Source organism: Strongylocentrotus purpuratus, unplaced genomic scaffold, assembly GCF_000002235.5.
Source record: "Strongylocentrotus purpuratus isolate Spur 01 unplaced genomic scaffold, Spur_5.0 spur5_scaffold_3, whole genome shotgun sequence".
Taxonomy (NCBI): Eukaryota; Metazoa; Echinodermata; class Echinoidea; order Camarodonta; family Strongylocentrotidae; genus Strongylocentrotus; species Strongylocentrotus purpuratus.
In genome coordinates, this window is record NW_022145609.1 from 21,355,977 (window position 1) to 21,380,443 (window position 24,467).

General features: G+C 38.4%; 1 protein-coding gene and 1 non-coding gene across 2 annotated transcripts; both read right to left on the reverse strand.

Annotated features, from left to right (window-relative positions):
* Positions 1–746: 746 nt before the first annotated feature.
* On the reverse strand, positions 747–24,120 carry LOC100890847 (diamine acetyltransferase 2). The gene is made up of 5 exons (XM_003727723.3): positions 23,014–24,120; positions 12,786–12,929; positions 12,123–12,299; positions 2,342–2,382; positions 747–1,476 (listed from the first exon to the last, which is right to left on the reverse strand). Exons 1-5 carry the CDS (start codon positions 23,288–23,290, stop codon positions 1,255–1,257), a joined length of 861 nt encoding a protein of 286 aa, XP_003727771.1. The 5' UTR covers positions 23,291–24,120; the 3' UTR covers positions 747–1,254.
* On the reverse strand, positions 6,377–6,485 carry LOC115928917. Its single transcript, XR_004066288.1, has one exon. It is a non-coding gene; the product is annotated as a U6 spliceosomal RNA (small nuclear RNA).
* Positions 24,121–24,467: the final 347 nt, after the last annotated feature.

Below are 24,467 nucleotides of genomic sequence, written 5' to 3' on the forward strand. Positions count from 1 at the left end.
CTTCCGCCGACTAATCTTATTTACATCCTATTCCGGGTTAATCTTACATGAACAGAAAATTTGGTGACAGGAACTCCTTAAAGGTGCTGGATTGGTTTCTATATAATAAATTATTTATTTTTTCGTGTAATCGGCAGATAATTTGCTTTGTCCAATGTAGGAAGCACAACAAGAGCTTACAAACACACAGCCATGCAAGTACTAACCACAAACCCTGATTAATGTGTTTTGTTCAAATGTTATTCATAGTATCAGATTTTTTATCTTAAATATCAAGGTGACGGATGTGGCAAATCATTAATGATCTTGCAAATATATTAATTAAAGAAACATGAGAAATGGAAGTATATGGTTTCATATCCTCTGCGCTACTACTTCAAATAGGTCAGAGAGGGTGAGAGTTCCCAAAACATTCATAAATATTTTTTTTTTAAATTATCGGGTAAATTTCATCTTGCTCTTTCGAGAATCTGCCAACTTTAAACAGAAAAGAGCTTAACACAGGATACAAACTACAAGAACCCCCTCCCTCCCATCGTCCCCTCCCCTTCCTCCATCCATAATTTCCTCCTCCGCCCCCCCCCCCCTCAACAAAAACAACACCAACAAAATTTTCTTCTAGAACCACGCCGAGGTGGGGAAGTATACAGTACTGTCGTCGGTGTTGATTAGGACTGGAATTATATTTTCTTTGTAAGAAATTGCATCGGAATTTTTTTTTGCCAATTAAAGTATTTTCTTTAAAAAAAAACACTTGTTCCTTCAAAAGCTAATACTTCGATCCACAGGATCACCAATTGACTGAAGAAGAGATGAATTTATATTTACAACATACATATAACGAGCGAAATATTGCATGGGTCTCTAGAAAATGCAGCAACCACATGGCATCAGCCAAGCTCGAAAAACAGCTTCGACCCGCGAAACTTAAAAAAGCAGAAATAGCTTGCAAACACGTTCTTTGAGTATATTATGTCCATACGCCATTTTACAACCTGATATGATATGATCGGGTTGAATTTTAATCACGTTGTGCTGTCCATACAATGCGGATCTCACGATGTGTTCCTCAGTATACCGATATATCACATACATATGTACTTGCGTAGCATGGACCCTCAAAAAAGAGGGGCCCAGGCAAATTTTGAAGGGGGCACAGGCATTACTTTATGAGATAACACAGGGTATGGACAGCAAAATGGGCAACTCGCAAGATGCATTTTTTTCTCAATCAGTTCCGATCCCCTCGACCATTCACATTAAGGAGTCAATATCAAGCCCGAGGTCGTTTGGTTTCGTGAACGGGTCGTGCTCGTGGACGAACTTTTCGAGGGGGTCGTCGGAGAGGGAGTAGATATGGTAGTCGAACTGGCGTGAGAAGTCGACGAAGCCGTACCCTTGATACCATCGCGGTAGGTTGGCGTCGTTATCGTCCACGTAGCCGGTCACCCGACGACATCCGAGGTTGTAGGCGTGCTGCAAGACAAATATTTATATTAAAAAAATAGTACTGTTTAATTTTATGATGCCAATGAGTGATAGTTAAAGTTCTACACATTTTAATGCACACGTATTCCTCCCAATGCATGCTAAATGTGTTACAGAATACACATTTACCATGACTTTAGCCAAGCTCCCCATAAGGCGCTGCATGCATTCAAGTAAAACATCCCTATCAGGTTGTGCATTTACTACACCTGGATTGAGAGTGGCAAATGCAGATTAATGTCTCGCCTTGTTTGTTTGTTTAAGATAATACGTGGTTAATAATAAAAGACTAGTTTATGACCACGATACATCTCTAAGTCTTTGTTTTGAACTGCTGACGGGGTAAACAAACGCACTGTGCAGAACAATAGTTTATCTCATTTTCCACTTTTATTGCATTTTCTTTGTTTTGTTTTGTTTTATTTGTGGGAACTACCCCCTACCCTAGCCCCCGCTGCGTACAGTCATGGTCCAGTGGCAAAGCAATGGCCTCGTAACTGTGAGGCCCAAGGATCAAAACCGTGTCGATGTGCTATATTAGTGCCCTTTTGTGGGGCATTAATCCTCATTACTTTCATTAATGACTTAAGGGCGTAGGTCCCCTAGTTGATAAGCATAGTATCATACACATGCTTTAGCAGTAACGCAAAACAAACACTGGCAAATTTGTATTCAATAAAATTTGAGAATGTATCCTATTATCTAGATCTATTAGGAATAAATCGTTGTCAAAATCGTTTTTTAACTTTATGAGCAAGGAGTTTATATTCAATAATAGTGTTTTCATCATGTTTCTATTCAACCCTTTGACCTGGAATGCCCATGAAGCAGGTGCCAAACTGAATGTACATACCTTGCTAACTTGATGTAGAACTATTGCACCGAGTCCAAAGCCTGAAGTAAGAGATCAAAAAAGAAACATAAGAACATATTATTGACATCTCCGCTCCATTTTAAAAATATTTGTTTAGATTATACACTATGCAATTAGGTCCGATATGCATATTAAAGGGGAGATAGTAGTCAGCTTCCATTTACAGAAGGTCATAATTCATTGACACCAGACTTGGTGGAAATACCATAAATGTGTGTACAAGTCTCGCAAACAGCAGACCAGTGGTCCTATCAATAAATTTAAAAAAAAACCCTCATCATTCCTCATAGTTAATTTCGAAATGTGTTTTTTAGACTTTACGTTCATAACAAAGATTTAAATTAATATGTCCGACCATTAAGCAGCGATAGGTAGAGAGATTATCTCCGACTTTTAACTTTTTGTTATAATAAGTGGAATCTAGAAACTAAAGTCACTTCTTTTACACCAAATGTCCAATCATTCAGGAACTAATAGATAGGCGGGCAACGTATATGATTACAATAAATAATTATCTTTTTCTTTTAACTTAATCGTTTAAGAGTTGATGGATAGAATACCGCAAATGGTCTTCTCGTTAATTTTATAATGGAGTCTATTTCACAAATGAAAGTTTTTAAAGCTGATGGATAACAAAATGGTAAAACAAGAATCTTTTTTGGAACTACTTGTTTTTTAACAAATGGGAGGGAAAAGGGCGTATCTCCATCAAAACATTTATTTTAGATTTTGAGAGATAATCATGGTATTTAGAAGACAGAAAGGTTTCATTTTATAATGTACAAGTATGTTTATGTGTATGTTCCCTGAAGATGAAAACATTTTGTTACCTAAGCTAAGTAGCTTTAAAACTTGTTTTTTATGGAGTTAAGCCCTCTCATGCATCCAATTTGGTGAACTACTTCAGATTCAGGGCACAGGAATTAAGACTTCAGCATCTGTCAGCCTCCCAAATACGAAGCAGAGCTGACAGCGGGTTCGTGCACCGCTTTAAGACCATGGTAAATTGATTTATAGCCTATACATCAAAGATCGTATTATCCTCAATCTTAACTGTAGTTTTTGTGGATATTTTTTAAAACCTCAACCACACCGACGAGACAGATACTGTACGGGAACGATGGCTCAGTGGTGGAGCAGTGGTCTCGAAACCGATGTGTCCCGGGTTCGAAACCAAGTCGATGCACTAGTGCCCTTTGGTAAGGCATTGATCCTCCTAACCAAGTCCCTCGAAGAGGACTTAACGCCGTCGGTCCTCTGGTTGCTTACTTACAATCATACACATGCTTTTCTTAGGAGCCAGGTAAAAAACAAACGTACAAATACAAGACCGAAAACAGACCGAAGAAAACACAACCCCCCCCCCCCCCCCCCCCCCCCCGGGCCGAATGACCCAGAATCAATCGGTTTGGAGTCGATTTGGCGATTTGACTGATATGTGAGAGGAAGCAGAGAGAAGCAGAGAGAAGCAGAACGATGCATGGGCGATGAGAAGCTGTCACTTTGGTAAAGGTCCATCTTAATCATGACGAAGGAAGCATCCTCTTAATTCGAGTTTGCTCTGAAATTGATTCATTGATTTGCGGGTATTCAGAGGATATTCATCACAATCACGTAGCATTGTAAATGCCACCTTTCCTGAAAGCCCAATTATTAGCTCTGATTGTCATCAATCTTTCTGAATGAAGACATATCACCCTGTAAATGATGTGTGTCGGCCATTTACCATATCAACTAAAGTTTCTGCTTCCTCGCTAATACTTACGTAATACGTAACATGTTTCAATATGAAGAAGCGTATAATTACTTCAATTTGTTTATTGTTCAATTCCAAGTGAATATGCTGCTGACTGAAAAAATGGCTCAAATAATTTGAATTTTATTTGATTTGTTTTTAAATTACAGCATGAAAGATGGTAATGACGATTAAATTGAAGAAAATCGACAGTAAAAAGGAATGTGCAACTGGTGTCGGTGGTGCAACATACAGGGTTGTATGCCCAGGCCCAGCCACTGAGAGAGAGAGGGAGGGGGAGGGGGAGGGGAATGGAAGAGGGGGACGATCATAAGGGGCGATTCTTGATCAGTGAAAATATTAATGTGAACTAACAAGACAATAGATTCGGGTTGAGGGGAGGGGTTCATATCACTTTCTTTATTCGCCCTTTTCCAATCTCTCTTTTCTGTTGTTAATTTTTTTGTTGTTTTGGGGGTAGAGGCTATGTCCCTTATCCCCTTTTCTTTGCCACTTCGTGATGAAGGGGGCCTTTTCATCTGTGAGAAAATATCATGCCTATACAATATTTGCTTTGTGGGCCTAGTTATTTCATTGCGGATTCAGGGAGCACTGGGGGTACGTGCCCCCGGCCAAAATCCCCCTTTATACCCCGGTGTGCCAACCCCACATCTAACCGGATGCATGTACCGTACTTTTATTTTGTTTGCTTGTTAAAGCCAAGAACAAGTAATTGCAAAATGAGGTTTATTAATAGAGCTGCTTTTCATTTTGATAATATCCCACAAAAGAAAATGCGAATTTACTTCTACTGGGGTTTTTAAAAACAGCCTTTAACAAATGAAATGTAATTGCATCCGTAACAAATCATCCCCTGAAGTACAGAAGCAAGAGGAAACTGATGTTAAGCACCACGTATACAGTCACAATATTTGATGGGTTCATTTATATGCCATGTAGGCAGCCATGCACATTAATCGAACAGTTTCAGTTGGGACTAATTGATACTGCACACCGTGTTTGATGATGCCACTTACGCAGGGATAATCAGTTTGATTGTACGTCGGTGGGTAAACGCCAGCAAAAAGGATGCCCCTCTGCACTTACAAATTTTGGAGTAATTACGGAGTGCATCCGTAAAAGAAGATGCATCGTGGTGGCTTAATGACAACCCACTTGCACGGATGATGAACCTAGTGTGAGGGGCAGGAGAATGTATATAATTATGCAGACTGTTCACACTCGAGGAGATAAACGCTGGAGTAAGTGGTGTAGCGTGGGTCATCGGTGGGGAGGGGGCTGGTTGTATTAGGAGAAAGAAATGCTTAATTTAGAGGGGAAAAACGGAACAGAGTTGTAAGATTCGCCAGAGCAAGGGATTGTGTCATCACCTTTTTACATTTTAACCCTTTTAATCTTTTCTCCCGCTTCCCTTGATAATCTTCCTCCGTGGTCATTTTCATACACTATTACCAAATTCTTGACTTCATCCCTGATCCTCACTCTATACTTCAATCAAAAACCCATTCCCAATATAAAAAACTTGATCGCAACGATATAAAACCCGGAACATAATGTTAGATCACCCTTTTTACAATTTGATGTGGGGGTGTGCCCTCCTGTACCCCCTTCCCGTAATTAGTGGTCACTCGTTTGCGTAACAGACTTTAAGAGGGGGTGGCATGTAGACTGAACTTCTCTCTTCCGTCCGTGTATCAAATAAAGCAAGCGTTTATCGTCATTATAGTTCACATGTGGGCAGTCAATGAACCAGTTAACGTTAACAAATTTATCAAAGCAAAATACAACAATGTAAGATGTTAACATTTTACAATTTTAATAAAGGAATTAAAGGAAACAAGTTATATTTTTTTTTCAACTCCTAAATAGTTCTCCAAAATAGTACTTTATCAGAGCAACTTAAAATTATCGAAATATTTCTGGTCACGTGAAGAGCTCTCAACCAATCAAAAACCAATACATTTCGGATGCAGGATATAACAACCTTTAGGCCTATCTTTACATTTAAAAAAGAGTTTATTGATTATAACAAAAAGTAAAAATACTAATAAAGATGATAATGATAACAATGGTGATAAAAATAACGATGACTATCATTTTGTTGTTGTTGTAGTAGTTATTATTATTTTGTCATTATTTCGTGATGTTTTTGTTCTTATTGTGAATGTTTATGACAATTCGCTAATGATCTTTATCATGAGGCTCACCAGCATTATCTACTCTAGACTTTATGACAAATGTTCTAAAAAAAAAAAATCAAAAATAAGGAACGCTTCACGATTGTGCGTGTCATCTTTGTGCAAGGGGCCATGCTAATCTTCTCTGTATCGTTCCAATTTTAATAGATGTCAACAATTTCTTGTCGACGCAGACACTGGGGGGATAAAAGGTATATATTAAAACTTGTGCAAAAATCGCTTTAAATTTGGTTAATACTTTGTGCCACATGTTATCAAAAACGTTTGCAAAACGTTTTCTTTATTAACAAGGAGATGTTTGTGTCACGTGCTCTGATCATGTGATTTGGATTTCCCTTCACGCATGACGCTACCAGAATAGTGCACCGAGATTCCATGACATTTGCTCCGGCGACAATTGCTCCGCTGTAAATTTCATACACTAATCAAATGGCTAACTTCAACCCTGGATTCAACACTATACCCTACCCTAAACCTAACCCTAAACCTAACATAAAACCCTATTGAAACCCTAACCCTAACCCTACATCTTAGACGAAATAAAGCCCGTTTAAAGGGAGTTTCGCAAACGCTAGCGCACCGACCGTTAATCAACAGGGGGAAATATACGGGGAGCTCGGGGCGAATTAGCCCCCGAAATGCCCAAAAGAGCCCCCGAAAGTCATTAAAGAGCCCCATAAAATTTACGTGCAGTTGTCCAAAAGGATTCGTACCAGCATTTGCCATGGTACACCCCCTTTGAAGGGAATATTGAGCATAATCTTGAATTGCAAAGTTTTTTCCCAATTGCTTTTCATTTGCAGTGAAAACATTTATTTTGTTTACCTTTTTGTTACACGCGTGAACAAAAATGTGAAGCAACATTTTTTTCGTTTTATTAATTTTTTTTTTTTATCTAGTCCCTCCTTACACCTTTTGTTGTTGTTCTATTTTCGGGGAAAATCGCAAAGCGATTCAGGAATATATTTTATCATTACTTATTCTAGAAATCACAATTCATTCACTTTCGCTCCCTTGCCAAGACAATCTCGAACCATCATCGTATTTACCATAATATAGCAACACCTTCCGTCCATTCACTTTCTCCCCCGTCCCTCTCCCCCAATCACTTAGAAATCCACTCAACCCTGTCCATCTCTCCCCTCACTATTTTAGGCGGGAAGCCGAACTACATCGCTCACTGTCATAGCAACAGGGGGAGGGGTGTGCCCCTATGAAACGGGGCCAACCGTGCCTGACTTTAGCTTTTGCTATATTACGTTTGCTCCATTTTAATACCAAACGTGTCATTATTGCCATGATGAAATACAACGCAACTTTGATTCTGGTTGTGCATGAATGAATGAATGAATGAATGAATCAATCAATCAATCAATCAATCAATCAATGGATAAATAAATCAATAAATGCATGATTGAATGAATGAATTTAAAATAAGACGCTTCACTGCTTCCGTCTACACCTTCCCCTAATTAATGATAATAACATTCAGGGGGGAGAAAAACAAATCGAAATATGTATATTATATAATAATTACAATTAATGTACAACAGGTTAAAATTTGCATTTGAGATCGTCTAATATCATAGAACCTTTAAATGGGCCTGTTGATTTGCATGTCATCCAACGATTAAGACCGATACCCCCCCCCCCCCCCCTCCCCCTCCTCCCCCTCCCCCCCCCCCCCTCTCCCTTCCCCAATCATGATACCATTGTCCCCTCTCTATCTGGACCCATGCTACGCCCCTGACACCGCTCGTGTATACTCCGCTAGCCAGGTTAGTCAAACTATAATATGGTGATTGCATGAAAGCAGTAATCTCTCCAAATCCGTCTTCGATGTTAATGGCCAATGATGGGGATTTGATGGTGGTACACAAATTCGGCGTTTTTTAGTTGCGTCAGCGAAGCGAGCATGAGAAGTCAATTACCTAATGGATGTTCTCTTCCGTAAAAACACCCCCAAAACGAGCCCAGATCCATCTACTTGTCCGAATTTTCGAGGCAAATTAGCAGGAAACTGTGACTTGAGAATGATTGACCATACTCTGCAGGCCTTGTCACCAATTTAGAACTAATTTCATACATATGCTTTGAACATTTAGTGTATTTTGTATAAACTATATTTTTAGTGCACAGTGAACTTTTATCTCCAAAAGTACGAATAAAAGATAACTGAAAATGTTACCCACTCTTCAAATACTGACCATGGGAGTTGTGCTATCCAAAATATTCCACCAAATAATTTGAATAAGGTAATTATTGATCTGAATTTCCTTTTGTTTGAAATACTTAAACTATGTATGACGTCTATAACATCGGTAATTTGGTGCATAGTATTTAAAACTAATAACGTCTTGATGCAGAACTCAAAATTATCAAGCTTATAATGTAATTTCTTCGAGAAAAAAACAAGAACGCAAATCACCGACCTGATCAGATTTATTGTTCTACATTTTTGTTTAAACAAGACAAATTATGCGTAGCAACAGAAGCATGATAATAGGATTGTGTCATTACATCTCTTTCCCAGCCCTGTAAATCTTTATTTCGTCTCTAAAATATAGTGTTCTTTTATACAGGAGCTCAGTTAAGAGGCGTCAGATCTTCAATAAATTTTCCAGTGAATATTGGATTTTTCGTTCAAAATTCTATTTTAATTTAAAACAAGATAAATTACGCGTAGCAACAGGAGCATGATAATATGATTATATTATTTCATCTCTGTCCCAGCCCAGAAACTCAATACATTTTTACATTGAATATTGGATTTCGATCAGAATCCTTTTGTTTTCATCATCTATACATTCTTCTTAAATCGCTAGACTAATGGATAGATATGAAATTTGATATAAGGTAGTATATCAACATTTCATATTAACATGCTCAAATTCAATTATCACGGTTGTAATTTGTGTAATGAAAATAATTATTGGTGATGAGACAGAAGAATTGGAGGGGAGAGAGAGAGGAAGATAGGGGAAGAAAGAGAGAGAGAAAGAGAAAGAGAGAGGGGAGGAAGAAAGAGAGACAGAGAGAGAGAGAGAGAGAGTAAGAGAGAGAGATACAAGGGGGTGGTGTATCCAAGACGTAGACTCTCTAACTCGTAATCAATGTTTTCCGGAACTTCATCTGACTTCATGGAAATGTATCCCGAGGCCCTGATGCATGAATACCCATTATCTTAATGTCACCAAATGTCGTAATGACGCATAAACGGTGAGCCTCTAATTCGGCCACCTCGCTTTTTCGAAAACATCAAGTCTTCTATGAAATTAGCATGATTAATTAGTTATCCTGAAAGAGTAGTTACTTTTCCCCATGATCTTCTATACTTAAATGGATGCTGTGCATCTACTTCACATTTTGCGGTCTCTCTTTGATGTCTTCGTGTGTCTCAATGTTTGAGATGGGAATGGTGCTGCACATAGTTTACGAGGATGGGTGCCTATCCAATTAGTTTATTAAACCTGGAAGTAGGCACAATTTGAAACAATTCCAAACTATATACTCACAAACTCCTAGCACCAGCTCGTCGCACAAATTTGAAATGCCTGCTTAATTCTGAACTCATCATCGGCCAGAAAACAAACATCTAAATTAACCTTGTCGCTGGTGTAATTTATAAAATTATCTCCTGACTGCCTATTTACTTCTCGCATCGCCATAATACAAAATGATTAGGTTAATGACTTTACTATTTTACTGCTTGCATCCCCTAGCGCAGAGTTAATGGATCGTGTCCATTCGGCTGAGTGGTCAGATTGTAAGTGGTCAGGGATTTATGCTCTGGCCATAGCAAATTTAAACCATGTTCCCTCCGCTATATAGGAGTTTATTTAGTAGAAATTATTACAATATATAGGGTAGGCCTATGTATATTTTCTCATCACTGATTAATTTTGTTAATGCTGTATTAGTTTATCCGTTGGCACCGCATGAGACAACACGATCACAAACCAATTTTAATTGTTATACATGTAGTATAAATGGTATAGTTTACAAGTTGATACAACACCTTTACTGATTGCTATACAGCTGAATTAAATAGGCCTAAACTAATGATATCAGATATTTGTTTTCTGCAAAATACGCAGTTTATTTAACATTTATGCAAGCAGAAAATCGCAAACTCATGTTTCATGAAGTCTCTATTCTTTGTATTTTCAAAAGACTAATCCACAATCGATTAAAGATCGAAAGGCATTGTAAAACAAAAAAGCTATGCATTTTTGAAAACACTGTTATTCAAGAAAACGAAACATGTTTTATTTGAACTATGTTAAGATGCTACGATGTTATTTCAATTGATTATGTATGATTGTTTGATTTGTTCAAATGCATATATTTATCAATAAATTCATTTTACAAAAAAAAGAAAAAAAGAAGATATATGTTTTCTTGTTATCCATTCCTCTGGCCACCTTTTGACAAAATTACTGACTATTTTTGTCATATTTATGATAAAATTATGGTTGTTCCATGCCAATGATTTTGACTTTCCCATATACACCCTTTAGACTTCACAGTTGTCAAACCCGTCACAAATCGTTTTCTAGCTAGAAAAGTTATGTCCATCTGTTAAATACCCAATCACCTAGCAATGCTTACATCCACAAGGGAATTAACTAATAATTCTTGTAATTGTGTTCAGTGTCTCTTCCATCGCTTGTGTCTAGGTTGATTCAGAAAGCGTGAGGTGCTTTAAACATGCAAATCTAATTAATGTTTCGAAGAACACGAATGGAAAAATGACGCCTTTGCTCAAACCTTCGCAAACTTCTAATGACGCAGAAATGGGGGCAACAAATAGAGTAAGGCGGAAAGCTGGCTGTATTTTGGAATAATGATGATGAATAGTTAATCAGGAACTTAATGAAATGTGCATCATAGATAATATAGTCCACGGGAATCGTATGGATTTGTCATGAAGAAATTAATATTTTTATATACAAATATTTCTTTGTATGTAAGACAGGTGACTTTCAGGGAAACAGGGGAGAAAATCCAAGACCCCTTTTCTTCTTTTACTTGCTTTTCAGATAATCTTTTAAAATGTTTGGATCTGTAACTTGTGAAATTTTCTTTACCTGTGAGCACATGTTTCATTTCATAGTTTCTTTGTTTGTTCATTGTTTTTCTGAGATTGTTTCTCTCCAATTTATGCCCCCTCCCAAGAAGCCTGGACCCGCCAAAGACGGAGAAAGCGAGAGGAAGCTGCTAAGTATATTGGAAAAGACTCATTTACAGAAATGCCTCGAATTAATATTTGCATCCACACAATAATATTTATGATAATAATATTTCTGCTTATATAGCGCTTAATACATCGGCATTGTCCGAGTTTCTAAGCGCTTTACATTATTACCCAAGTCATCGGATTCTGGCTTGCCCGCACACAATGTATGCATTTTCTCCACTCCCTGGGGAGCATTCCAGCAAAAGCTACTAGGATCAAATTGCTAAGCATACTGCATTGGCGTTCACATCCTACCGGGTACCCATTTAACACCTGGGTGGAGAGTGGCACATGTAGATCAATGGACATTAGGGACTTTTAGATTCGCACGTCGACATTGTGGACTGCTACGTGTATGTGACGTCCTTTTAAGGCACTGGCAGTACCTTAAGAGGACATCACAGTGCCTTAAAAAAGGACGTCACAGTCACGTAGCAGTCCACTATGTCGACGTGCAAAAGTCCCTAAATAGTGCCGCGGCGGGACTCGAACCGCGGACCTTGTGATCGACAGTCCAGTGACGTATCCACTCGACCACAAGAGCACAATACCTTAATTCTTAATTACCTCTGTAAGCTTGATGAACATAAATATCTTCAAAGGTGACCATGCGTCCTTTCCATGCGCAGTATATGAAGTTGTACATGCCATACGCCACGAGAGACGCGATGTTATCCCTCCCTTGAGCCTCGGCAACCACACACCGGTAAAATGGCGTCTCACCGAAACCATCGCGAAGAAGGTCTAGAAATTAGGAATATGAAAATTATATTTAGAAAATTACCAGTGATTAAAATATAAGATAAATAAATTCTGGCATTTTGCGTCGTGTATTGTACCTTTAAACTTACCCCGTTAAATTGTCTCATATAAAGTATGGGCAGTAATACATTAGTCAACTTCCCCAGGTAATATATGCGATTTCGATATTAAATATTACATTCCAATCAAGACAATAATTTTAGATTAGTCAGTCTGTTTGACTATACGAAGTGACTAATTTGACTGATTAGTCATTTAATTAGTCAATTAGTCATTCATATTAAAACGCAATAAGAATGTTCATACATTTAGATTAGTCACTCAGGTTAGTCATTCAGAATGTTTATAGATGGATTTCTTCAAAGGTGACCATTCGTACAGATTATTCATTCTCCGTGGTCATTCTGATTAGTCATTTTAACTCATGAATTCAATCAAAAGGATTTGACATCCAAAATGTACATATACCTTCTTCAGTGATTTCGAGCTTATCCAGGCTGTCCTCCCACTCAGCAAAGTCACGAAGCAACTTCATGATTTCACCGCAATCATCGGGTCTGGCTGATCGTAGACTAATCTTGGTGGCTTGCTCTGGACTAAGAATACTTGAATCTATGTAAAACCAACAACAAAACACAATAACATAAAATAAACACAATTACAAGAAGAATAATAATCATAAGATATGCTTTTTATTTTTCATTTTTTCCTCTAGTTTGTTATCATCGCCGACACCGTGTGTTCCAAAATAATTGTAAAGATATACTTTTTCATTTCCTTCCCCCATAATACCATCCGTACTTGACCAATTTCTATTTTTTGACTTTATCATCCTCCCCCTCTTCCATCTTCTTTCTACATTGGTATTTCTTTCTTACCATCTCTCTCTGTGTGTCGGTTTCTCCCTTTCTCCCCTCCATCTCTGTCCTCGATCGTATCTCTATTCTCCAGTTTAAACTTCACTTTGCCATATTTACTATACAAAACTAACCTTAACCGTAACTCTGAACTAAATTTTCCCACTTTTCCCCTAAGTTAATTCTCATTTATTTACTCATTAATTAAGTCTTCTTTTACCAGGTTGAATTTATCGGGGATTTCGATATTTTGATCAAACAGACAATTAGAAGTAAACAAATATACAAGACAAAGATAGCAATATATTAACTCAGCTAGCAAATAAATTTTCAACCATAAAGTGACTGCATTAATAAGTCATACAAGTAAAATCAAATCGAGTATGATGGATATAACATTAGATTTAAATATTGATATTGATGTGGCAATTCCATCTTTATTATCTCTCTAAATGATTCCTACTATAGGCCTATACAATTTTGGTAATGTATATTTTTTGTAATTGAGCTCTTTGCTCATAATAATTATGTAGAAAAAGGCTGCAGAATTATGTTAAAATCATATGAATGTATGATATAACCAATGATGTACGTAAGAGAAATCATTCCATAATTTGTTGAGTATCCAACTGTCACAGTGATCATGGTAATACTTGATTTTTTTTTTCTTCTGCTGGTTCCTCGCTTTGAAACGATTATTCAAAGTACTAAGAAGATAAAGATTAATTAATTTAAGGTTTTACGTCGATTTTCTTCTAAAGGGCAGAAAGAAATATTTACAGTGCTCCTAGAAGTGTTAAAAGTAAAATGTTTATTGTATTCTTGACTAAATAGAAGAGTCTAGACAGTTGTCTCATTGGAAGAGATGGAAGCCCCATGTTCTATCTCTTAAATCCATCCCTTCACTCAACCCGACATCAAAAATGACAGAGATGAAAATGAAAGTAAACCATTTTTTTTAAATAATGTCAACCTGTCATACCTCTCGGGTCAAAGGTTAGATGTTTATTTACATTAGGATGATATTAGTGATTTTATAACCCGTGAACCATGGAATCACATGTAACCCTTAACCCTTGTCCGTTCCGGAGCGGAACATGATTATAGTGTCAGGTTTGTGTTTCTGTAGGAGAAAAATGAGAATGACTTTTTCTAACGTGCATGCCACGTCGATAAAAGTCTCACCAATCATGCTATAATGTCCTAATGTTTACCGTGATCTAAATAAATCCCATTTAGGGTAATAGGTGTAATTCACAAGGTTGTATTTGTTCACCACATACAATAAGGCCCGAATTCACAAAGGAGGTTTGTCGACAAACCTCCTTTGTGAATTCGGGCCTAAAGGCCCGGTCACACAGCCCTCCACGGGCGTATCGCGGCCGAATCTCGGCCAAAATTTTCTGCCCGTGAAGCAGACGCTGTTGGACGCTTTGAGGTCGCGATAAAGACGCGATACAGCCGTACTTTACCCGTCGTTACACGCGGTAAGAAATTCACACGCGGTTGGCCGCGCGAAAAAGTTTTGGGCTGCCCAAAAATTTAGACCGCGGGTAATCGCGGGCGGTACACGTGGGTACACGTGGTACACACGCGGTAAAGACGCGGTACAGACGCGGAACGAACGTGCTAGGACGTGCTACGGCCGCGGTTAAGACGTGGTTACACGCGGAATTGGACGCGAAATTTTAGCGGGTAATCGCGGGTGGAGCACGGTCATAGCACGTTTGTTCCGCGTCTGTACCGCGTTGTTATCACGTGCATTAGCGTGTGTACCGCGTGTAAGCGTGGTAGGCCGCGGTACCGCCGCGCTTCACCCGCGATAAGGACGCGAAACAGTCGCCGGCGTCTGTTCCGCGGGCATACCACGGGTAAACCGCGGGTAAGCCAATTTTGCACATTTTCCACCACGGGTAACCGCGGGCAAAAAAAAATCGCGAAATTTTACCCGCGATACAGACGCGAAAGGCTGTGTGACCGGGCCTTAAGTCTGTCTGAATGGAGCTAAAATGGCGTTAGGTGCATGCTTCGTGGAATAAAGTCTCGCTAATCATGCTAAATAATAATGTCCTAAGATGGTGCATGATAATTATAAATAAATCACATTTAGGGTAATAGGTGTAATTCACAGGGTTAATTTTCTTCATCACTCATGATTATAAGCTGCTGCTAAGAGCTAGCTCAGCGTTACCACTTCATGATTTTACATACTGCGTCCATGTAGAGCCATGAGGGCATTACCTCACATATTTTGAGATAGTGCTAACGTCCTTCTGGCTCCAAAACAGAATATTAGAGTTAATTAACGTCATTCTCACTCTCAAAAGATAATCAACCAGCGGCTGTCGTACACTGTTTACTGAATATGATATCAAGAAGCGGAGAATGATAACCAAAAAGTCATCGAATGGGATTTTAATGACCCTAATAGTGGCAATAAATAAATCAAAGCTCGGTGTGACTGTTTCACGGAACCAGCCCACTCATTTCAGCGAAAAATCTCTTTCATATTGGGACGATTTTAATCAAGAACATGAGGTTAGAATCACAGGGTAATCGAGAAGATGTAAGGTACCCATTAATATTACGCATTCATTGATCTATTATGCATGGGTGCTGGTATAGGCGAAAAACGCGCCAAATTCGTCGCTGAAAAAGTTGCCTGCACGCGGAAAGCTCGATTTGCTAATCATCGTAAATTAGTCCTGGTGATGACTCTCACCATATCGCTAATATATCCATGCTCAAACGATGAAAGTTTAAAGAGCTAGGGTATAGTATTAGTCAGACACCCCCTCTTTCTTAGTAAAATATTTAAATAATGTACTGTATCTGTTTGTATCATCAAAAAGATCAGTCAAACCCATCTTTCTTATTGACGAAATATTTATTAAGATCTTTAGTTTTCCTAAAAACAAATACTCTTTCCCCACTTAATCGAGATCATCTTACTGACTAATTTAATGTTTGCAAACGGTTTCGTCAGCAATTTAAGTTATACTGTAAGGTTTTCCGTATTATTCTTCTCTCTTAATGGACTTAAAAAAAACAATTAGCGAAGTTCAGTCGACAACTCCGAGTTGCTTGTCATTCTTTCTCATACGAAAAGATGAATTCTTCCCTCTTAACGAACTTTAAGAAATGAGTGAAGAAGTCCAGTTGACAACTCCATGTCCACGTACCCTTTTGGGTCCGATTTATGAAAGGAGGCTGATACGATCCTACGTCATTACTAGTCATATAGAGCTCAAGAATCGAGAGAAATATACTGTAACGGCACAAAAGAGGATTATAGATAGTTGTTGCTTGTATCTGTTCCCAAGACTGCAATCTTCATTCTCCACCCCAGATCTCCGAGTATCAAAGAAAAAATTCACGGGGAGGGGGAATTTCTTGTGTTTCCAAGGTACGACATATTAGAAAGAGGGGGGCAAGTGCCCCTTGAACCCCCCCCCCCCGTGCCCGTAGATCCGCTGGTAGTCGTTGAGGCTATACAAACTGCCCTCTTGACCTTAATAGACATCTACTCTAAAGGAAAGCAGGATATCGGTGAAGTAGACTGGTGAAAGTATGCTACAGGTGTGGGATGTGACGGACTGAATGCATACAAAAATGCCCTTCGTTCTAAACATTGTAGGCTTGTACCTGCATCTTTGCACATTGTGCCGTTGGAAGCACCCACTAAAAATTGCTATCAGCTTTTGTAATTGTTATGTATTGTGCCCACTGTATGTTTTTGTAGAATAAGCGCAATAATGGTGGAATATAATTATTTGCCACTCTGTTATTTATCCCTGGTTTGTTTTGCTCATTCATTTCACATATCACATGCTGTATAAAAAATCAGGATAATTTATTTAGTATTGCATCGGGTGAGATGCTTTTAAATCAATTCAAGATTTTTTATTGATATTCTTCATCGAATAAACGATGAAAATGGATTAATTATGCATCCCTACGCCACAACTTCATGATACATTAATGCGAACGTTACGGATTACCGAGTTGCTGATTACGGCACTGTTTCACGAAAACGTCGCAAGTACAAGTTCACCAACGTACAATATTATTGTGACGCCAATCAAATTTAATACACGCGTTTCAAAGGGATGTAGACAAACTTGTACCACTGGCGGTTTCGTGAAACACTGCCCGAGACGTTGAACTAGATTCCGTTCACGTTTACGCTTAATTGGTAGTTACCTCAGTCACACCGCCCAGCCGACTCCAGGGGGTGTTTCACAAAGATCTTAAGTCGAACTTAACTCTAAGTTGGACTTAAAAATTATGGAGAGCCATTTGTAGCCTTGAAATTAAATATTTCCAAAAGCAAAAATTCAAGTATTTTAGACTTTTCATAAATTCCACGTCAAGAACATGAAACCTCCTTGATAATAGAAAATATGAATGATTTGAATCAACCTTTTATGACTTTTGAAATAACTTTTACAAAATATTTTCAAAGATGCTAACGGCTTTCCATAATGTTTAAGTCCAACTTAGAGATAGGTTCAGCTTAGAATCTTTGTGAAACACCCCCCAGACCTACTTTTTTTTTCTGCCACAGGGGTAATGTAATTTATTTGGTCGGTCTGGAATCGGTCTGTTGTCGATCTTAACGGTGTGACTCAGGTATAAGGTGGTATCGAAAATCCCTTCGGAGAGAGAGAGAGAGATTTTTAAGCACTCTTTACGAAGAAATCGACCAAATTGATGACTACTAAAACTGAACGAACTGGTTAACGAACCCGATGACGACGAAGGCATCATTACAGAATGGGTCGTAAAGGGAATTCAATATGGTTCATTGAAGAAAATTATCATAACAGGGGGGGGGGGGGGTACCATATCAATGAAATATGTGACTGTATGTTGTAACAGTGAAGATATGACGCTCGGGCAAGCTAAGCATAATTTATATAACCCGACGAAAATTAATCATTTTGCATCTCATTGAGTTTTTCTCTGTATCTCAATTACTATTTCAGTGAATTATTCTTTTTCTTTTCTTCTGTTCCAACGAAAACACGTCATATCTCTATTTCAGTCTCTATCAAAGGCTTTATTTTATTGCACTGATTTCATCTACTTAAAAAAAAAAAAAATCCCATATGTAATTGTTTCTAGTCTAAGGTAGTTTAGTTTTTAAGTTTTTTTTCTTCAAAGTAATTACAGCATTCAGGTATTATATTCTGTTTGGGGACCTTGCTCTAACAAGCCCAGCTTCTTTAAGGTCTCCTCTTTCTTTCATGTACAGAACATAATCTTACATAAGTAATTTTGTAAAGAATTTCTCTAGTTAATGACAAGAGTTGTATGTTGAATATTAATATTGCACTTCAAATTATGTTTGTTATATTGATAATCTGCTGTTCCTGCTACTTTTTTTGAAAGCCTATGCACAAATGTTTGTGAAAGAAGAAATAAAATGAATTATGAACTATGACTATCTCATTTCTTTCATATTCATCAATAGCATGACCATGATGACGACTGACAAGATTACACTACTAAGGATCAGGGGCGGATCTAGCTTTTTGCTAAGGGGGGGGGTTTGACCAAAATAATGACGATGCAGAGCATCGTCCACGAGCCGCGTAGCGGCGAGCCGATTTTTTTTGGGGTGTTTATTTGAACCCCGTAAGTGATGTTTTCCTGGCATCTATTAACACAATGGAGACCATAAAAAGCAGTGCATGATAACGTCTTTTTAAATCAAGTAACAGCTTAATACACAGTTATATCCAGCCTTTTTATCATGTGTTTGGTTAAGTTACCAGATGAGTTGAATATCTTCTCACAATATTTGCACTTGAAAGGGTTTCTCTCCAGCGTGCGTTCTTTTTTCTTTCTTTTTTTCTTTTTTTCTTTTTTTCTTTTTTTCTTTTTTTCTTTTTTTTTGGGGGGCCGCCCAAGGGGGGGGGTTTGAACCCCCTAAACCCCCCCCCCCCGTAGATCCGCGCCTGAGGATGTGTTTGGGTTAAAGGTAAAGACCAGTATTGGAAACGCCCCAATTTCAAAAAATGAAATGGAAGCTCTCATTACCAATCATGTGAAAGAATATGTTTTGACTAATACATGATGATAACAAATTTGCCGGGAAACCACCTACTAATTCATATATTTGGTAAATTTGTTTCTCCCATGGTCTGTGAGAGATATAGGGTAGTCCCATATACATCTTTCTGTGTATAGTGCTTGTAACTTTACGAAGAATGGGCCAAATTTCTTATCATTTTGATGATTCCAGAACCTTGCAGATGCTAGATGCTAGATGATCAACCTTTTCTGATCGATTCCACAACGTTTCTTTCACAATGCAATCGCATGACCATAACTGGTCTTTACCTTTAATTGATATAAAAGCACAAAAGGGAGTACATCCAAATCTCTACATTTGCCTCCTCCACCCATGCAGATGTAGTAGATTGCTTCCTGTTGGGACCCATTTTTATTTAAAGACCGTCAATACTACTGGGCCAGAAGGGATTAGACCACCCACCCAGGTCACTGACAGGTGGCTATCTCATTAACTCAGCACTCAACTAACATCAGAAAAAGAGGATCATGGGGGACCAACAGGCACCTATTGGGGAAGTTTTTCTATATAGAGGGAGCAAGTAGCTACAAGTAGGACAGTGGGGCGTTAATGCTTTCATCGCCTTAGTTTAATTTGGAATGAATTCGGGGGTAATAATGATACTTTGTTTGCACCTTAGGTTGGATATATTCACATTACAAATGTAGCTATAATAATGATGATAATAATAGAATAATAACCGTAATAATGATAATGATAATTTTGATTTATTGTTCGCTGTGCTATGTGCGAACAAATATCCGGGACAAATATATCACATTATTCTATTAGTCTCTGCATGTCAACAATATCGACCGGAAGCAACGAGATTTTGTTTGAAATGTGTTTGTAAAAACCCAACGAAATCCACATCCTCTATCCTATTCCAAACTTATGTGGTTTCAGAACATGAGCAAGTAAGGAGACAAAACGCAAAAACAACGACCTTAATTTCTAACCAAACAACTTTGATTCACGACTTTGTGGTGGTTTTGTGGCGGGCGGTCATAATCCGTTGTAGGTGTGTGTGTGTGTGTGTAATTGGGGTTTTACAGGCGTGTACCAATTATTAGATATGATTATTTACGTCTGGGGACCGAGTTTTCAAGTCACTATCCGAAAAAGGTTATGGGGAAAATCTTACCTATTTTTCTATGTGTACCTGTCGTAAAATTTTACAAAGATTTTAATTCAGTTTTATGCAATCGCTAATGAACATTTTACAAATTTGTAAATGCGGTTCTTTTCCGAAATAAATCTTATGTTTAGAATTATTTCCGGCAAGTCTGCTTTCAAGACGATGCAAAGGATGTAGACTAGGGATAGATCACGCAGCACGAAAACACATGGAGAGAGAGAGAGAGAGAGAGAGAGAGAGAGAGAGAGAAAAAGAAAGAAAAAGAGATAGGGAGGGGGGAGAGAGAGAGAGAGAGAGAGAGAGGAGGGGGGGGGGGGGGGGGAAAGCGAGGCAAAAAGTGAGGGGAGAACAGGACCAACGAAAAATAGGGGAGGGACAGGCGGGATAGAATCAACTCTATCAATCTTTTGAAATAATATTTGAATAATATTTTTTAAGTACTTCGTAAAATTTATTTAAAATATCATGTAATTACGATCTTGGGTCAGCGCCATGGCGTCTATAGTTGTGTTAATAATATTGCTAGGAGGAAAAATAACCATAATGCGAAACCACATATTGAAATGTATTCAATCATTCTTGAACAAACAACCTCCGACCACAACTGTTTAATTAGCCTCGTTTCCTTCGGTTGAATAGATAGTTTAACAATTTTCAAAACAGATTGTCTTTACGCATATTTTGACAAATAACTGAGAAACCGATGACTGTGAGAAATTGAAAAAATATTTTAAAAAATGAAATCGTAGAGACGCGTCTACTACACGCAACACTGCGAGAAGCTAATAAGCAAACTGCGATAGACGAACATAAATGGAAAATAATTTCTGGAGGTTCTTTCACGATTCTCGACCGTCTGCTCATCTTAATATCAATTTATAGACGTATCACCTACGTTCGAGCGATTAAAATAAAAACAATTCTTCTTTAATTGGACTCATGGGTGTAGTACAGCTGAAATGGCGTTAAAAGGTCAGACTTGGTAGTCAAGGTAACGACCTTGACCTAACTCTAGAATAACACGTGACATCATGCATGTATCAGGTATATCCAAACTAAGATTCTGCAATGGTTTGACCTCCCTCGTTGAAATAAAATATATAATAGGGGGTATGACGGACTGAAATTCAAATCAATTCGTATTTACTTCATTTCCAACAGAAAGATAAACAAAGGTAATACATTACAGAAATTAATGCCCCACGAAAGCCCCGAAGGTCCTGCTAGATATAAAGTAAATATCAGATTGCTTGTATTCAGACAATTATTTAAAGAACTAACTTCTATCCTGAAGTTAGTCTCCGACCATACCAAATATAATGAAATTTAAAAAAACAGGAAAAAAAACGTGAACGAGGGAAAGGAATATGAAGAAAGATTAACCGACCCGACATCTCCTAATTTTGCATTTCATCCACCATGGGAGACAGCGATGCACCCCCACCCCATCCTACGCCCGGCCCCCAGTGCCCCTATTATAGGGAAAACTCACTGTCCTAACAATGAACGATATACCCCCATTCCATTTTATTGTATGTAAGTAAAAACAAAAAAGATGTAGAAGAGTATCCGAGACTATAATGTATATAGCGTATCGATTTTGTCGGGAAGAGTAACGACGATGTCCCCGCCATCCCCGCCACGCCCACCCCCCCCCCAAACCAACCCCACCACCCCACCACCCCAATATACTGTAATAATAGCGATGCCCCCCCCCCCATGCCCAATTGTTGTTGTTGTTCTTGTAGTTTTAATGTCGTGTGTCATTCATTTATGAATATTTACGCCTTACGCCGTAGGACCACCCAATGTAGACTTAAAGGTAACCCACTTAATAATTATATATCCCCCACCCCCAACTGCATATTAAAACAAATCATGTGCGTATAGACTATACGAACACTACTTAATGACGTCGATCATGATCGATGCCCTTTTAATGGGCTCTAACAATAGGATTACCGTACTCTCCCAATCCATCGAATTACATGACATAATAGATCACGGCCAAACTGGTTCGATATTTCGCTCAAGGAAAGGCCATAGTGAACCGGGACAACTTGGAGAAATCGATTATTGAGGCATCGGAATGGATCATTATAAACCTGGTGATGAAATCGATGAATTTTCAAAGGGGCTAAAAAGTATGACGACAATATCGACCCACATGTACATTCCAAAAGAAGATAAACTACTACTTTCGATTGAATAACCTCCTTCCTCAGTCTGTAGCGCGAGCAAAAAAGCAAACAGCTTTTGCCAATACATATACCACCATTGTATTTCATTTCATTTCGTTCCTCTTTAAGAAGTAAATGCTATTCAAAAGACCAATGACAAACCTGTCGAAAGCTAGGTCAAAAACTGTTGAATATACTTTAGGTGTTTTGTTAACGTATTGATATACTGTAATAACATATTGACATATATGTTAAATGTACTTTGGACTGTAGGCGAGCAACGTTATACGCCTATAAAGGTTATGAATGAAATTGCGAAAAGTACACACCATTCAAAGAATTTTGAACCCATATAAGACGAAGACAAAAGAAGGGGAAAAACATCAAACTGAGTGTGTGGATTATCAATGTGAAAGTAAGTGTTTGAGAAACAAGATTTTACCTGTCAGTTGTTTTCTCTGTGCCTCCTCCCTATCAATGCTGGGTTTTTCACTGTGGATGGTTAGAATACTTCGAGTGGACGTCAGAAGAGGTGCAGGAGGAGGTGGTGATTGAGTGGAAGACCATCTCCTTCCCTCTGATGCACGCATCGACATCGCCATCGACGACGATGGTGACGACGACGATGATGACGACGACGCTGAAGTCTTCGGTGATGCTTGGGACGGCAATCCTCGGATGAGCCCATATAAAAATCTTCTCGTCGACCCCGGAACCATCGTGAACAAAATAATCTCTTTCCGCTGAAACTACCCAAATGAAAAAAAAGCTTTAGTTTTCGACCTGCAGATTTTTTAACTTCTGATGAATTTGTCTTCAAGGTGTGAAGTTACCACGGATGATTTATTCTCGAGTAACAAAATATTGAAGAGGTTTCAACCTTTATTTTCGGCTGGAAGAAGTAAAAGTACTACTTCAAGTCGCAATTAATAATCGAAAGGAATAAATCGGAATATCAGTCACCAACAAAAATATGTCGAAGAAGTTTCACTCCAAGGAGTTGTTGATGAAGCCACAAAGAATATCTTTGAATCGAGTCTTGAAGTGGTTTAAACACTTTGAAATATTTGGAGTCCGATTGAGAAATAATTTCAATACTTTCTCCAGATTGTAGCGATGGGTGTATTCACAGGACCGACTCTTAAGACGATGTGCTATGGGACCTCAATGAAACTGCATGATGGGTTATAGTAAATCCCTGTCAAAATCACTGCTTCACCTAGTTGCTGAAAAGTACGATGGTGCTTATGGTGCTCTCGACGACAATATTCATAGCGATGATCCGGTCGCTGAACCAAAGCTTATTGGTTGACACCGACTTCACAACTCTCCTTCCGATTGTGACGCCCACGGTCCATCCAATCGCAATTATCTTATCACTTTACCGAGCTAATCATATTGATGTCTCTATCTACCAGTACTGGACGTAATACTGCTTATATGCGTTAAGCCATGCACTCAACGCAGAGTTGATCAATTCTCTGGAAAGATTTGTTGTTTGCGTGTCCGCCAATTAGTTTATCATTCATAAAAGTGCTGTATACCAGTACAAGTGGAAGGCAGAACAAATGCCATTAGTATGCGGTGGCGACAGCGGGTCGTTTTTTTTAAAAATTTTATAGTTAAAAAAAAAAAAAAAAAAAACTAGGGTTAGAAAATAAGGGTAGATGATTACATGGGTCAATGGAGATCCTTTTCAGTGCAGCCGCATGAAAGCCTTTTCAAAGTCGAAGGGAAAGGGAAGGGGTGCGTGCGAGAAACACTGTACTTTCCCCCGTGTGATAATAAAAGGGGTTCCACGCAGCTTATTGCAGAGCAAGGGAGGGGTGGATATTTTCTGATTGAGATTTTTAGAAGAAAAATACTCCTGAATACTTTTAATAAAGAAATATCGGT